Source organism: Athene noctua, chromosome 15, assembly GCF_965140245.1.
Source record: "Athene noctua chromosome 15, bAthNoc1.hap1.1, whole genome shotgun sequence".
NCBI classification, from domain to species: Eukaryota; Metazoa; Chordata; class Aves; order Strigiformes; family Strigidae; genus Athene; species Athene noctua.
Genome location: NC_134051.1, coordinates 18,931,019 through 18,943,846, shown reverse-complemented (window position 1 = coordinate 18,943,846; position 12,828 = coordinate 18,931,019). Strand labels below are relative to the sequence as shown.

The window sequence follows — 12,828 nt, the reverse complement described above, 5'->3', positions numbered from 1 at the left end:
CGGACATCCTCTAGCATAACTCCTGATAATTTCCTGATCTCAGTTAAATACAAACCAAGACAAATTCACCGAGCCAGCTGCCAGCTGTTGCTCTTACGGGAGTACATCTTACACCTAGAGGCAGGAGTAAGTTTACAGAGCCACGAGGCAAGTTGTACCCGTGTGGTAAAGCACCCTGAGATCTTGCAAGGAATGGGAGAAACAGGATCAAGCGTGCTCTTCCCGGAGCACGGAGGGCTGAGGACTGACCTCCACAGCCTGCCTGCAGCACGCAGCCCGGGCTGGCTAACCCACCAGGGCGCGACCAGCCCTCGCCGCCGTTTCCCGCCGGCTTTTAGTAAAGTTCTGGGCTCGTAATGCTGAACTGGCAGAATCACGAGAAATGACCCAAAGGGGCCGATGGAAAAACGGGGATGGGCGGCCCAGGCCTCCAGCAGCCCCTGCTTGTGGGCTCCAGGGCCAGCGCCATGGCTGGGGGGCCCAGGGGCCACCACACACTGGCTGGGTGTGTGGCTGAACTGGGGGTGCTGGGGGCACTGGGCTGAGCTGGCTGTGGGTGGGTGAAGCACTGGAATAAACTGGGGTGCCAGGGCTGGAGGACACAGGGCTGACTGAGTGCTGGTGAGGGGGTGTGAGGTGCTGGTCTGAACTGGGGGCACTGAGCTGCACTGGGGGCCAGCGCTGTGGGGGTGCGAGGTGCTGGCTGAACTGGGAGCACTGGGCTGCACTGGGGGCCAGCGCTGTGGGGGTGCGAGGTGCTGGCTGAACTGGGAGCACTGGGCTGCACTGGGGGCCAGCGCTGTGGGGGTGCGAGGTGCTGGCTGAACTGGGAGCACTGGGCTGCACTGGGGGCCAGCGCTGTGGGGGTGCGAGGTGCTGGTTGAACCGGGCTGTGGGGCGCGGGGGCCGGCTGCGCTCTGCCCGCTGCCCCGAGGCCCCGAGCCACCGGCCCCGGCCCCGGCCCCGGCCCCGGCCCCGGCCTCGGCCTCTCCGCCCCGCCGGCAGCCGGGAGCCGCGGCCGGTGCCGGGCAGCGGGCGGAAGCGGAAGCCGGCGGGGGCCTTCCTGCGGGCCGGGCCGCCATGGGCGAGAGCACCAGCCCCATCAGCGTTATCCTGGTGAGCTCGGGCAGCCGCGGCAACAAGCTGCTGTTCCGCTTCCCCTTCCAGCGCGGCGCCGAGCACCCCGCCGCACAGGCCAGTAAGTGCGCGACGCCGCGGGGCCGGCCCGGCCCGGGGACTGCGGCTGCTGCGGAGCCTCCGCCGGGGCCCGGCACCCCCCGTCCCCCCTGTGGGGGCCTGGTATCCCGCACCCCCCGCGCCTCGTGCCCTGCGTGGGGGCCTGGCACCCCTGACACGGCGGGTCCCCCCCGGGTGCCCCGGCACCCCTCACACCGCCCCGTCACTGCCCCACGCCGGTGCCAGGCGCTGCCGCCGCCCCGGGGCCTTGTTGCTGCTCCAGGTGCGGGTGCTCGGAGCTGAAGGCGGAGGCAGGGTGAGAGGTGAAGGCACCGCTCTGGGAGAGGGGCTGCGGGAGGCACTAAGTGAGCATTAACCGACAGCGGGTAGAACCCGAGACACTTTAGTCCCTTGCGGTGAATAACGGGGCGGAGGAGGTTTCATTCCGTATGGAAAACAGGAAACCGCGGCCGCTCGGGTGCTGCCGTGCAGCCTCCGGCTGCCTCTGACATTCCCAGCCCAGGATGGCGGCTGGGGCCGGGCTCGGACCTGCCCGCAGCCTGCGGGGGCCGGAGGCAGGGTGGCAGCTGTCAGAGCCAGTGTCCGCCCTGGCCTCGCCGGTGGGCGAGTGTCCTGGGCGAGAGTCCTGGGCGAGTGCCTTGGGCGAGTGTCCTGGGCGAGAGTCCTGGGCGAGTGTCCTGGGCGAGTGTCCTGGGCGAGTGTCCAGGGCAAGTGTCCTGGGCGAGTGTCCTGGGCGAGTGTCCAGGGCGAGTGTCCTGGGCGAGTGTCCTGGGCGAGTGTCCTGGGCGAGTGTCCTGAGCGAGTGTCCTGGGCGAGAGTCCTGGGCGAGTGTCCTGGGCGAGAGTCCTGGGCGAGTGTCCTGGGCGAGTGTCCTGGGCGAGTGTCCAGGGCGAGTGTCCTGAGCGAGTGTCCTGAGCGAGTGTCCTGGGAGAGTGTCCTGGGAGAGTGTCCTGGGCGAGAGTCCTGGGCGAGTGTCCTGGGCGAGAGTCCTGGGCGAGTGTCCTGGGCGAGTGTCCTGGGCGAGTGTCCTGGGCGAGAGTCCTGGGCGAGTGTCCTGGGCGAGAGTCCTGGGCGAGTGTCCTGAGCGAGTGTCCTGGGCGAGAGTCCTGGGCGAGTGTCCTGGGCGAGTGTCCTGGGCGAGTGTCCAGGGCGAGTGTCCTGAGCGAGTGTCCTGAGCGAGTGTCCTGGGAGAGTGTCCTGGGAGAGTGTCCTGGGAGAGTGTCCTGGGAGAGAGTCCTGGGCGAGAGTCCTGGGCGAGTGTCCTGGGCGAGTGTCCTGGGCGAGTGTCCTGCTGCGCGGCCTGGAGCAGCCCCGGAGTGACGAGGCTGTTTCACTTGGGCCTCTCGCTAACTGCTGGATGTCACGGGAGGTTTGACACCCTGCTCTAGGTTGTGAGTCACTTTTTACCAAAAGAGAATTCTCTTCAACCCCTTTTTTGTTTTTATAAGTAAAATCTGAAAAGTTTTTTTTTTGGAGGGGGGCTGGCTCCTTTCCTCCTGCACCCCTCCTGGGTTTTGTTGGTAAAGGATTTCACTACCTGCCACTGCAGGAGGGGTCTCTGGAGCATTATCCTGGTCCTGAAACCTACGCAATAAGGAGGGAAATGCATTGGACAGAGTTTTATTTTCTACTCTTTCTCTAACTGCAAACCTGGCACTTGAGAGAAAATTTACTCCTGTGAATGTTTTGCTTTTTCCTCTTTAACTCCTGAAGATGTAAACCTCTTTCTCCTACTTTTTATGTGGTTTTGGGTGAGAACAGAAGAAAAAAGATCCAGTGCTTCCACCTAAAAAGGAAGGGGCTTTCTGCTTTTATTACTACTTTTTTTTAGATCTACCTTATAGATAATTTTTAAAAGGGCACAGACATCACTACAGAGATGTACTCTTAACATAACTTTAAGGAGATTGTTCCTTGAAAAAATTGTCTTTATTCTTTGCTTCAGATAAACCAAGGAGTCGATATGCTGTGAATAGCTCTGGTGACACCACAGAAGATCAAGATGGGGACTCCAGGTAGGGGGAAAACATTTCTCCTTGCCTAAGAGTTTGAAACAGAGGAGAGGTGGCCTGTTGCTCTCTTGCCTCCTCCTTCACTAGGCAGATTCTCTCAGTCTGTATAGAAGATGACCTGCCAATAAATGCTTTAATGCCAAGTTATGAGCAAATTAGTGCTTAGTAATGAGGAATGTCTGATGAGGGAATGCTACTGAATCTGTTGTTTTCTGGGCAAGGTATAGGTCAGGTACTTTATGCTCGTTAGGCAGTATTACTCTTCCAAAATTAGGAGTATTAATCCTTTGGCAAAATTCCACTTTTCTTTACTTGCCTCCCTCTAACTGGATATATTATTCAATTGCCTTAGATTCTTCCCTAGCTCATGTGATTGTTGTATGGAGCTGCTGTGCACTAATGAATAACTAATTTTGTTTCTCCAGATAGCTGCCTTTGTATCTGTGGAGTGAAATAGTAGCTCAAAAGGAAACCAAGACTTAAAGATAGTTTTACAGGACATCAGTGGGTAACAAATGCATTGAAAATAGGCAGTGTTATATATGTACAAATGGACACTCTAGTTAGTTTTTGTAGAAAATTTGAAATCTGCTGTGTGGTTCTAAATTTATGCCTATCAGATATGAGACTAATCAGGGAAAGAAAAGGGGTTTTTGGTTGTTGGCCTACAGTTCAATTGCAGATCTTTTTTGTGATATGTGTTTTAATCTCCAGTATTAATAAAATGGGGTAGTTGCTGCTCTTCTCTCATATAAGGGTGAAAAAATTACTCATCACTTCCCCCCCCCCCCCAAGAAATTTAGATCCCAGCCTCTCAGAATGTAAGCTCCTTCTTAACTTTGACTGAGAATGGTTTAGCTGAAATTAAAATCACCCATGACAGTAAACTTTAACAATTCATATGTTTTTCCAGGACTGGGATACAAAAAACCATAATTTGCTTGAGGTCATTCGTATCTCTTGCCTCTTCTGGCACCTTCCAGACCCTCAAACGCAGCCTTCTGTCGTGTGTGCAGGGAGTGCAGTCTGGTGCAGGGCACACCTCCAGTGGGAGCGAGCCGTGATGGTGTAAGTTTGGTAACTGGTGAATGGTGTTTCGGACTGCTGTGGACGGCAGCTAGTGTGCACAGGAGGAAGGCTCAGTGCACACGTTTGCTGGTTATCTCAGGGATTTTGTTGGTTGCTGTTCAAAACCTGGCTCTAGCATTTCCCTAGATAGATTAAGATGGTGTTGGAACGGTACCAGCTTCTGTCTGATGCTGATTCTTGTTGCCTCTGCCATTTTGGCAGGTTGGACAAAGCACTTATGCAGAGCTGTGTTTGCTGGATGTTACCTGTGGTGCTGAATTACTGGGTTGCAGTATGTGGCTACTACAGTGATGCAGGAAAAGCTTTTATCATTTCAAATTGTGGTTAGATGAGAAAACTGCTAGTATTTTCCTGAAACTGGTTTTAAGTAGATTGAATGTGCTGGCATGTAACCTACATTAAACCAAAGCTTATATTATTTCATTGTAGTGATGTCTAGAGCTCTGGTTTTGAAAGTTAGTGCTTAATCTCCTCATTAGGTATTTATTATTAAGCTTCTAGTGTTGAAAAGAATTTATGATCTCTCATCTGAGCTCGCTAAAGCAAAGTATCACAGTTCTGAAGCACTACATGAAAAAATATTGAGACATCAATCCCCCTCTGCAGTGATGGTCTTCAGAGAAAAGAAGCTGTCATTTGTAGAGTCTTGTATGTAGCAATACATACAAATTCATGCTGCAGTGTCTGCACCTGACTCTTACTAAAGTCAGGGTTTATATATCTGCTTAGATGAAGTTGAGGTGTCAGCCCACACTGGCCTGATAGCAGGAAGTCCCTTAATATTACGTCCTGCGGATCTGTCTATAGCTGCCATGCAGGTGAAGGGGAGTTAGAAGAGAAGCATTTATGTGGCTCTGAAAGTGTTGGTTCTGCTAGAGGCCAGATACCAAGGTCCAGCACACTGCTTGTGCTGCTTAGGTGACTGGGCATCTGCACTCAGAAATTCACAGTCTCTTTGAAAATCGCATTTGTTTCAAGTTTGCTTATTGAAAAGCTTTTTCCCAATACCAGGGTAATCATTGTTAAGTCTACTGCATCCCGTACAGCTGATGTAGCAGCTAAACATGTCCTTCTCTTCAGTGACAGCAGCTAGTAGAAGAAATTGCTGATTTGCTTTATATACCAAGTACTATTAATTTATATTAGGCAAGAGGAGTTTTGTTGGCAGAGTTATCTTTCATTGGACTTACTGGTAGAGGTGGAAAAACAGGGATCTTCAAAACTGTGTACAGTAGGTTGCTCAGACTTTTGATTTGTATCAGACCATTTTGGGAGTAACAGAAGTTGATGTCTGTGGCGCAGAAGAGATTCTAAGGGGAGAGTGGAGGCAGAAAGGTGCAGATGTCTTGGAGAGAGTGAGGTGCATATGATTTGTAAACTAGGAAAGGAAGGAGTTTAATTATTCTTTGCTGTAAAACCAGTATTGCCCTTGAGCTCAGGGGGTTTTTCCTTACCAGTGTTATGAATTTTTGCTCCCGGGCTCCTGTTTGGAATGTGTTTTGTATGTTCCCATTGCAGATCAGGCTGGAGACACCAGGAATGGAGAGACTGGTTTTGTGAGAGCCGTTCCCATTACCCCAGTGGCAGCTCTGCCCCTGTAGGTTTGTTCTCCCGCAGTGCAGTGGTGCAGCGGTTCTCCTGCCCAAACAGTTCAGGAGTCCACGGACACATTTCATCGGCCTGTTTTCTCGTGGCGGTGATTTGCTGATTGGAGTTGTCCTTGATGAAAGTATTTCATTAAGTGGTTTCGTATTATTTCTGGAAGGCTTTTTCAAGGAAGAGTAAAAGATCCCTTTAAATCACCGCGCATCAGTAGCATCTGTGGATGTTTTTGGTGGCACAAATTGAGGCTTTGGAGCCGGCAGACTGCTTGGTTGAGTTGATGGTGTGTGGCAGGTTTGATAATGTGGAAGGGTTGGGTCTTTCCCATGTTTTTGTGTTCGGTAGCAAAGGTTATTTCAGATTGGTCTTGTTGCTGCAATAGTTCTTATGAGGATTGGATTCATCCATTTTTATACCGGGTGGCTGTCTTTAATTTAATAGCAATCTAGCACCAATTGTGTCCTAGATAATGTTCGTTGTTGTTTTTTTCCTAAGCTATTGGAACCCACATCGATTACTTTTGAGCTGACCTTTTCTGGAGCAGTTGAGGTGTATGTATTTATTTATGGCATCAGAAAGGACAAAATTAGATCAGTTTAGGTGCCTTAACTCTCCATTTCCACATAGCACATATGTATGTATAATTGGATTTCTTTTAGCCTTCAGACTCAAATTTACTGGTGATTGTTGTGCTCTTTGTTTTTTATAGACAATTGCAGCCTATACAATCCTACCTCTAGGTTACTGGTGTGTATTTGTATTAATTTCTACAGCGTAGCATTTCTACTTGTATTAATTTCTCCTGGAGCTGTGTCTTTGGATCTTCAGGATATAGATTTTTCTTCCTTTTAAAAGCAAGTCAACCAGCAAAAGTAGTTGAGGTGTGTTGATGGTGGCCACGCAGCAAAAAGGTGTTCAGAAGAATCTGTCACTGTCAAAACAAATTGCCAGTCAAGTGTTTCTCTGTTGGCTTCTTCTCAGCCTTTCATCATTTGTTTTTGCTCTCTTCAAAAACATCCTTCAGTTTTTGCATACTTTACCAGTGATACACACCCCTCACTGCTTATCCAGATGCCTGCCAGTCTTTTTTTTTTTATTATTTATTCCCGAAAGAACAGGAGGCAATTACTCTTTTGAAGCCATAAGATAATGTTTTGTTAAATGGGTTTGAAATGTATTTTGTAGTTTTTCTGAAGGTGGTATAGTCAGCAAGCAAAAATTCTAATGAAGATGCATGTATAGTAACATATGTTACACCAGACTTTGCATCTTTTAGTAGCATAACTGACTAACTGAAGGAGGTTTAGCAAGTTTGACAGCATTGATGTCATTAATTGGCCAAATGCTTCTGTTATAAAAAAAGTCAAGTTACTGACAAACAAGGACTTGAATGTCCCTTTCTAACAAACAGTAGTTCTCCTGTGATAACATTTCTGTATCCTCTGTCCCTCTTTCACTGGACTCCAGTGTTCTTCCTTGTATTTATTCTGAAAGGCTTCCTTTCTGTAAGCCCATGCTTTTCCATTCATCCATCCATCCCTTTAAAAACACCCTTCCTGTAATATCACCCCCTTTGTATAGTTTGTCATTTGGGATTGCTCTAGATTCCCTTTTCAAAACGACCAGTAGAAATCTGCAGCTGTCTTTTGGATTAGTAATTGTTGGAGGTTTTTATTTTGTCTCTATGGACAACATAAAGGTTTTTATCAGATTCATTTTTCAGTATATTTAGGAAGTTTGTTTCAGGAAACAAGTCCTTTTTTAAATCTTGTTATTTGGAACAAAAAGCAGCGAACTGTTAAAATGAAAAGAGGTGTTTGTTTCTCTGATATAAAAGTGAGTACAGCTGTTAACAGAGCCTTGCTCCCTACACCTGTTGAAAAGAAGGTTTTCAGGTTCTTTGCCTTGAAAACTTTTGCAGCCTACTTGTCCTGAGTTTCTGCTCTTTGCCTGGGGGAGACAGATGAAGAATGAGTTCATGCTTGTGCTGTGATTCTGGACAGACTTGTACCTATTGTTTAGATCCCTGGGGAGAGCAGCAGCAGCTCTGTGTGCAAGGCCCTGTACAGAATCCTGCCTGTGCGTGCAACAATAAATGTGTGGCATCCTCTTTTTCTAAGTCTTGTGGGTATAGAAGTGCCAGAACCAATTGTGAAGAGCTGTGGGTCATTTGGTGCTGCACAAGGCTGTTCCTTGGGTGAAAATGCTAGTTAATAGTGCAGAGAAAAACCTCAAGTTTAGAATCTGCTCTCAATCAGACTGCAACCTCTTCTGTTTTCTCCTAAGGTAAGCATGAATTAAAAAGTCCAGTGTGATACCGCTCCGTAAATGCAGTGTATTGTGGGAACACGGTACAGCGGCCAGTGTTAGTGGGAGGTCTAAAATGCCTTAGCCTGCTTTCGGCATGTTGTCAATCTAAGCCTGCAGTACATCCCTGGAATTCACCTACCATTAACTTTTGACTCTTCTCAGTAGTTATATTTCCTTTACCTTTACAGGAGTTTAACCCTTAATAGTTCATCCTAGTTTTTAATATTATCTTTTTTTTTTTTTTTTTTTTTTTGTATTTTGTGTACTTGCCTCGTTTATTTTCTTTTGTTGTGTTTTGTTTTGTGTTTATGGCCATGTTCCCATTTCAGAGACCAATGTCCTCTAACTGATGAGCAATTGGTTTCAGGGTAAGACCAAATGTTCTAAACAATCACCTTTGTCTAGAATGGCTTTCTTTTCTCACCATCCTTTTAATTGTGCTTTGTTTCTGGTTTCTGTTTTACACTGAATGATGAGATAATTATATGCTAAATCACAATGTCTGTAGGAGACATATTGCTAAAGGTTTATGCTAGGATAATTACAAAGGTCCTACTAACATTTCTGTGCTTCCTGTAGGGTATCCAGAATGGGTGTGGTACTGTCCCTTCTGTGAAATGAGAAAAGTTGTGATCCTTTGAGAATGCAACAAGTGTAGTCTTGGCATTGTAGTTATTCCAAAAGGAGCCCTAAAATAAATTGCTTTCTGATGAGCAATGACTTAAAAGTACGGATCAATGAGTAAACTATTTAATCCCACAGTGATTATGGAGAGCTCTTCAGAGACCTGGTTTTGAGCAGCTTGTGCTGGTTGCGTGTTCTTGGTGCCCCACTGAGCTCAACTGGGTTGATTGCATTATACCCCCGTTATGAATGTGTGGAAGGAAAAGTGGTTATCTCAGCCCAGGGCCCCAGAAGTATTAAACTGTCTCTCTAGTCCCTGCTTAACATAAAGATGCTCACCTAGTTACGCAGCTCCCATTCTAAACTATTTCAAAGAAGAATTCTTTATTAAAACCTTGTTTTGAATTCCTGTGGCATATAAAAAGTTATTATCCATTCTTGGGGAAAAAATGAATTTGTGTTTGAGATTCTTTTCCCCCTCCCTTTCCGTGTGCTAAAGCCGTTGTTGTTTCAGCTGGGTTTCCAGAGGAGATGCTGGTGACAGCAGTGGATCTGCCCTAGTGTGGTTTGTATCGTACTGCTGGTCTGTCTGCTGTCGCTGCTACGTTGAGCTTGTGATAGGAGTGGTAGGATATTTTGGGCAAACCAAAGCTTTTGGTTTTTGTATTTAGTTTCTGCCTGCTGAATTCCTTAGTGCAGGAGAGGTTTGCTTCCCTCTGGAAATCACACTGCTCAGACTAATCTCATAAAAGGAGAAGGGACTGTTACTGCCCAACTGTGAAACCTAATCTGCTTCTAACAAACTCTTGGACTCTGATAAGTCAGTATTTTTAGGTCATCTTAATATACCTCGGAGATTAGAAAATCAGTATTAAAATATTTAAAGTAAAAGTGTTATTTTCTAAGATGAGTTGATTAATTGAAATGATGGGAATAATGTATCTGCTGTCCCTCAATTTCCCTATCATCCTGAGGCCTAAGGAATGTATAAATTATGTAGAGCATGGGGGGGGGGGGAAAAACCCCAAACCAGCAAAACCAAGAAATGTAGGCTGCCAGGTGAGAGAGCAGGACTGGAGTCCAGGTTGCTCTTGAGAGAGCCTGTGGTGTTACCAGGTGTCTGTACCCATCAGGGAGCACCCGTGTAACCCATCACAGGGTTATCTGTCCTGAGCGTGTCATCTGGCTGCAGTCGCCCTCCTCTCCCAGAAAGAGAAGTCTCTGCTAGTGAAAAGAAACTGAGGACTTTACAAAATCAAGCTTTGAATCTCCACCTCCCCACAGGGGCAGACAGAGGGCTGTAGGTGTCATGAGCTCTGCTGAGGAACTGCTGAACTGTTACATTAGCCCCACATTTATCTGTTAAAAGATCTGCTGGTGTAATTCCTTGTAAAAGTCAAATCTTAACAGTGGTGAAAGTCATCATAATAATCGGTTTTCCACCTCCCAGGGTATCCGCTGCCAAGGCTGGGGGAGGGAAGAGTAACTAATTTCTCACCAGCAAGCAGGCATTTTCTAGTTTACCCTCCTTCTCCCTTCACCCCACAGAGCATATGCTCGTTTTGGAACCATTGCTATTACAGTCTTCCTGGCTCCATGATGAGTCAATTAATGAACACAGCTGAACAGGGCAAAAAGAGGGGGGAGAAGCTCACTGCTGTCACGGTGACATTTTTTTCCTATTTTGAATGTGATCTCCAGGGACTGTCAGTCCAGATCCTGTTTGAGGACGCTTTGCCCTTTCTTCACAAACTGTGTGCTGTACAGTGGGGTGGCTGAGGAGCGTGGGCTCGGTGGCCCTAGGAGTCTCTGGCTAGTCTTGCCCTCTCTCTGCTTGCCCTTAGCTGTGTTTGAAGCAGAGCAGCCAGGGATCTGGAAGTTCGTACACAGCTGCTCCTTCCATAAGCCAAATGTAAGCAGTGTGCTGTGGTCAGGATGACCTGTTTGTACAAACACCAGAGGCTTTGACAGTTTGTAAAGCCCCTCTGTTGTCCTTCATTTTCAGTATATGTAGGTCTAATAAAAGAAATGTCCCATGGGTCGTATGCAGATGGATTAGACACAAAAGACCTGTCTGTGTGCATTTGTCTTAATTTCTGTAGTACTCCATAGCTCACTCAGACTGAAGCAGGAATATGGTGCATTAAGTCCTTCTCTGGGCATTGAGGGCTCACTTGTGGCCAAGAGATAAGGTGAGCGCAGCACACACCCATGCCTGCCCTTTTCTCTGAGTGATACTGGGTTATCTGGGATACCTGTCTGGTGGAGGGGGATGGTCTGACAGGGACATATATCCCTGAATGTAAATAAAGAAAATGAAATAAACTTCTTCATTCTTAAAAAATGGGTCTCATCAGAAGCTGGTCTGAAATGTATGTGGTTAAATGGGAGCCTCTGAGAAATCAGATGAGGAAAGAACTTGCTGAAATCAAACCTTGCACTGCTCCTGTTCTAGAACAAGTTCCCTCTGGCAGCTGAGGTGTTCTTCTTCCCTGTGGATTTGAGCTCCACTGTCTCAGGGGTCACCCTGAGGAAAACAAGTGTTTGTAGAGACCAGACAGATGTTGTCAGGCCTTCAGAAAGAGCAGTTGCGGAATTCCTCCCTTGTCACTCTGGATTCTCACCTGGTTTTGCAGTGGTAGCTGTATTTTGCAGGGCAGACTCCTTGTAGATACTTGCCCTCCTGTCTCGCGGCTGCCTTCTTCCCACCACCGATCCAGAGCGATCCAGTAACACCAGTGGTTGGTGTTGGGAAGGGCCTGCCCTGTCGTGAATTTTTCTCAGTTGGGTTTATCAAATGAGAAAGCCCAGGTGAAGCCTCAGAAGGGTGCCAGTGGTCTCTTGACCACAGGTTCAGATCTCTTAAGTGAGTAACTCTGAATCTCACCGATGAGCTTTGGGAAAGGAAGGACAAGCATTGGTTGTATGTTTCTTGTGAGTGAATCAGCTCTTTCTTGCCTTCCTCTCTGCCATACTGGGTGGCTTAAAGATCTCTGTTGTGCTTGAGTGACAGGCTGTGTCAATATGTAGTTGCTTAGTAAGTTCATTAACCTGCAGCTAAATCCAGGCAATGGCTAACTTGAGCTGTTTTGATATTTAAGCGAACTGCATCTAATCTTTCCAATGTATTTTGCTGAGCATGTAATTAAATAAGCATGACCCTGCAGTCTTGTGAATGCTTCCTGTTTTATAATTGTGATGATCGGAGAGAAGTAATTAAGGGGTTCTTAATTTTCCATAATTGGTGGTACTCCAGGTACAGCAATTTAGACACAAAATGCTTTAAAAACTTGTGAGTTAAATATCCCTGTATTTGGAGGAATATTCTGGGGGTTTGCTTTTTGAAAATTGTAATAACTTACGTTTCTGCTCTTCAAGGTTTTCGGATGTCATCCTGGCAACAATTTTGGCTACCAAGTCAGATATGTGTGGCAAAAAGTTTGAACTGAAGATTGATAACGTTCGCTTTGTTGGTCATCCCACGTTGCTTCAGCATGCGCTTGGCCAGGTACGGGATGAAGTCCACTCTGGAGACCTGCCTTCTTTATAAACTGCCTGGCTTACTGAGGAAACTTAGAATTCAGAATGTGCTTGTTGGCTTTTGATCCTGTTTTTACTTCCTGATGCTCAAAGCTGTCTTTTACTTACCTCCAGATAAATACAGCGAGTGGCAAACTGCGGGAGCTGGGTCAGTGATTCACAGAAACCCCCTTCTGGTTAGTGTCAAAAAGCAGTGTGGGTAAAGAGAAGTAATAAGAGAAGTAATACTAAGCAGTCCAGCTCAAAAAGCTGTTCCTCACTCGGTTAGTTATTGCAAGTTAGCTTTTTAGCACCTCTAATTAGGCACCTCTAATTAGTATGGCAGCTAAAAAAAAACCAACACCCAAATCCTTCACAAGCTGCATCAGAGCCTTGTTTGGCTTTTAACTCTTTTCTGGTGCTGAAGATGATTCACAAGGCTTGGTTGGAATAGGTGGGATGTTGAAAGAGGTCT

The 12,828-nt window shown here is 47.2% G+C and overlaps 1 protein-coding gene across 6 annotated transcripts in view; it reads left to right on the top strand.

Moving 5' to 3' along the window:
- The first annotated feature begins 1,052 nt into the window (after window positions 1–1,052).
- NPRL3 (NPR3 like, GATOR1 complex subunit) overlaps window positions 1,053–12,828 on the top strand; it is a 47,671-nt gene continuing 35,895 nt past the window's right edge. For 2 of the 6 annotated variants that reach the window (XM_074919640.1, XM_074919639.1), the window contains exons 1-4: window positions 1,059–1,198; window positions 3,143–3,212; window positions 8,540–8,578; window positions 12,213–12,342. In XM_074919640.1, the coding sequence (XP_074775741.1) occupies window positions 1,081–1,198; window positions 3,143–3,212; window positions 8,540–8,578; window positions 12,213–12,342 (357 nt within the window). In that variant the 5' untranslated portion in view covers window positions 1,059–1,080. Of the gene's footprint in view, window positions 1,199–3,142; window positions 3,213–8,539; window positions 8,579–12,212; window positions 12,343–12,828 lie in introns of all 6 variants that reach the window. The other 4 variants (XM_074919642.1, XM_074919641.1, XM_074919645.1 and 1 more) reach the window with 3 other exon arrangements.